At 49.8% G+C, this 1,311-nt stretch overlaps 1 protein-coding gene across 6 annotated transcripts in view; it reads right to left on the reverse strand.

The window, feature by feature from the left end:
* DPP3 (dipeptidyl-peptidase 3) overlaps window positions 1–1,311 on the reverse strand; it is a 25,403-nt gene that overhangs the window by 6,387 nt on the left and 17,705 nt on the right. For all 6 annotated transcript variants that reach the window (XM_015416857.1, XM_015416855.1, XM_015416859.1 and 3 more), the window contains exon 14: window positions 763–887. In XM_015416857.1, coding sequence (XP_015272343.1) covers window positions 763–887 — 125 coding nt within the window. The remainder of the gene's footprint in view (window positions 1–762; window positions 888–1,311) is intronic.

Raw genomic sequence — 1,311 nt, forward strand, 5'->3', positions numbered from 1 at the left:
ACTGGGGCCCAAAGAGACACCTTCATGCCCCAGTGTCCACCCCCAGTGCCCAGCAGTCCATAGAGATGCTAATGGAGATACAAAACTTTGAAGACGAAGAAGAAGAGATTGGATTTATACTCCACCCTCCACAACCTGAAGGAGTCTCAGAGTGGCTTACAATCTCCTGTCCCTTCCCCTCCCCACAACAAACACCCTGTGAGGTAGGTGGGGCTGAGAGAGCTCTTTCGAGAACTGCTCATGAGAGAACAGCTCTGAAAGAACTTGTAACTGACCCAAGGTCACACCAGCAGCTGCATGTAGAGGAGAGAGGAATCAAACCTGGTTCTCCCAGATTAGAGTCCACGCTCCTAACCACTAGTGGTCTGCATTCCTAACCACCACATCAAATTGCCTCTACACCAAGCAACCTACATATCTACTCTACAAAGGGCTTATTTTAAAAGGCCAAGGCTCAGAAGCAGATCATATGCTCGGCATGTGGAAGGGTCCATACCTCAGTTATCTCCCCACCTTACTTCCAATATTCCATATGCAGTTGGAGGATCAGACTAGGGCTGGGAAACCCTGGGTTCAAATCCACACTTAGACAGGAAACTCAGCGACTGACCTCGAGCCACTCTTTCAGCCTAACCTACCTCACTGGATTGTTGTGAAATTTAGATTGGAGGTAAGAAGCTCCCCCTCCATCCTCTTGCTCTTTAATGATGCTTCCCCCACCCTGAGTCCAAGTACAGCCCCACACCCATCCCTGCCACTGACCTCAACACCTCCTTGTTCAGGCAGAGGTACAGCCCCACACATTCGGCCCGACACTCCTCATAAGTGGATGCCACACTTGAAAACTTGCTGTCCCAAGTCTCGCCACCCCGGTACCAACTCCGAACCTGTGCAAAGAGGGAAAAACATGGGGGCTAGATCACCTTATGCTTCAGAGACAGGGAGAGTGGGTCTGGCCAGCCCAAACTCTTAAATCATCAGGGCTAAATCAGGATCGACTTAAATTCTGTGCTTTAACAAAAAATTAACGGGAGGGGAAGAAGAGAAGGACTTTTGACATCCAGACTGTTTGTAAGGATTTGCATAATTCCCACTGCTTTTGCAAACCATGGCAGGGGAGGGCAATGCTGCCATCTCCCCGTTACAGAAACCCTGATCAGCACAACCGTAGCCTCTGGAATTTAACCAGGCACCAAGTGCAGCCATGAAGACTAGGCAAATGTTCTTAAGGAAAACAAGCTATGGTTCTTGGACCACTCCAGCCAGGGTTCCATCCTAAACGCCACCTTCCATGCAGCTGCAGCAGCAGGA

This window comes from Gekko japonicus, unplaced genomic scaffold (genome assembly GCF_001447785.1).
Source record: "Gekko japonicus isolate JY-2015 unplaced genomic scaffold, Gekko_japonicus_V1.1 scaffold278, whole genome shotgun sequence".
NCBI lineage: Eukaryota > Metazoa > Chordata > Lepidosauria > Squamata > Gekkonidae > Gekko > Gekko japonicus.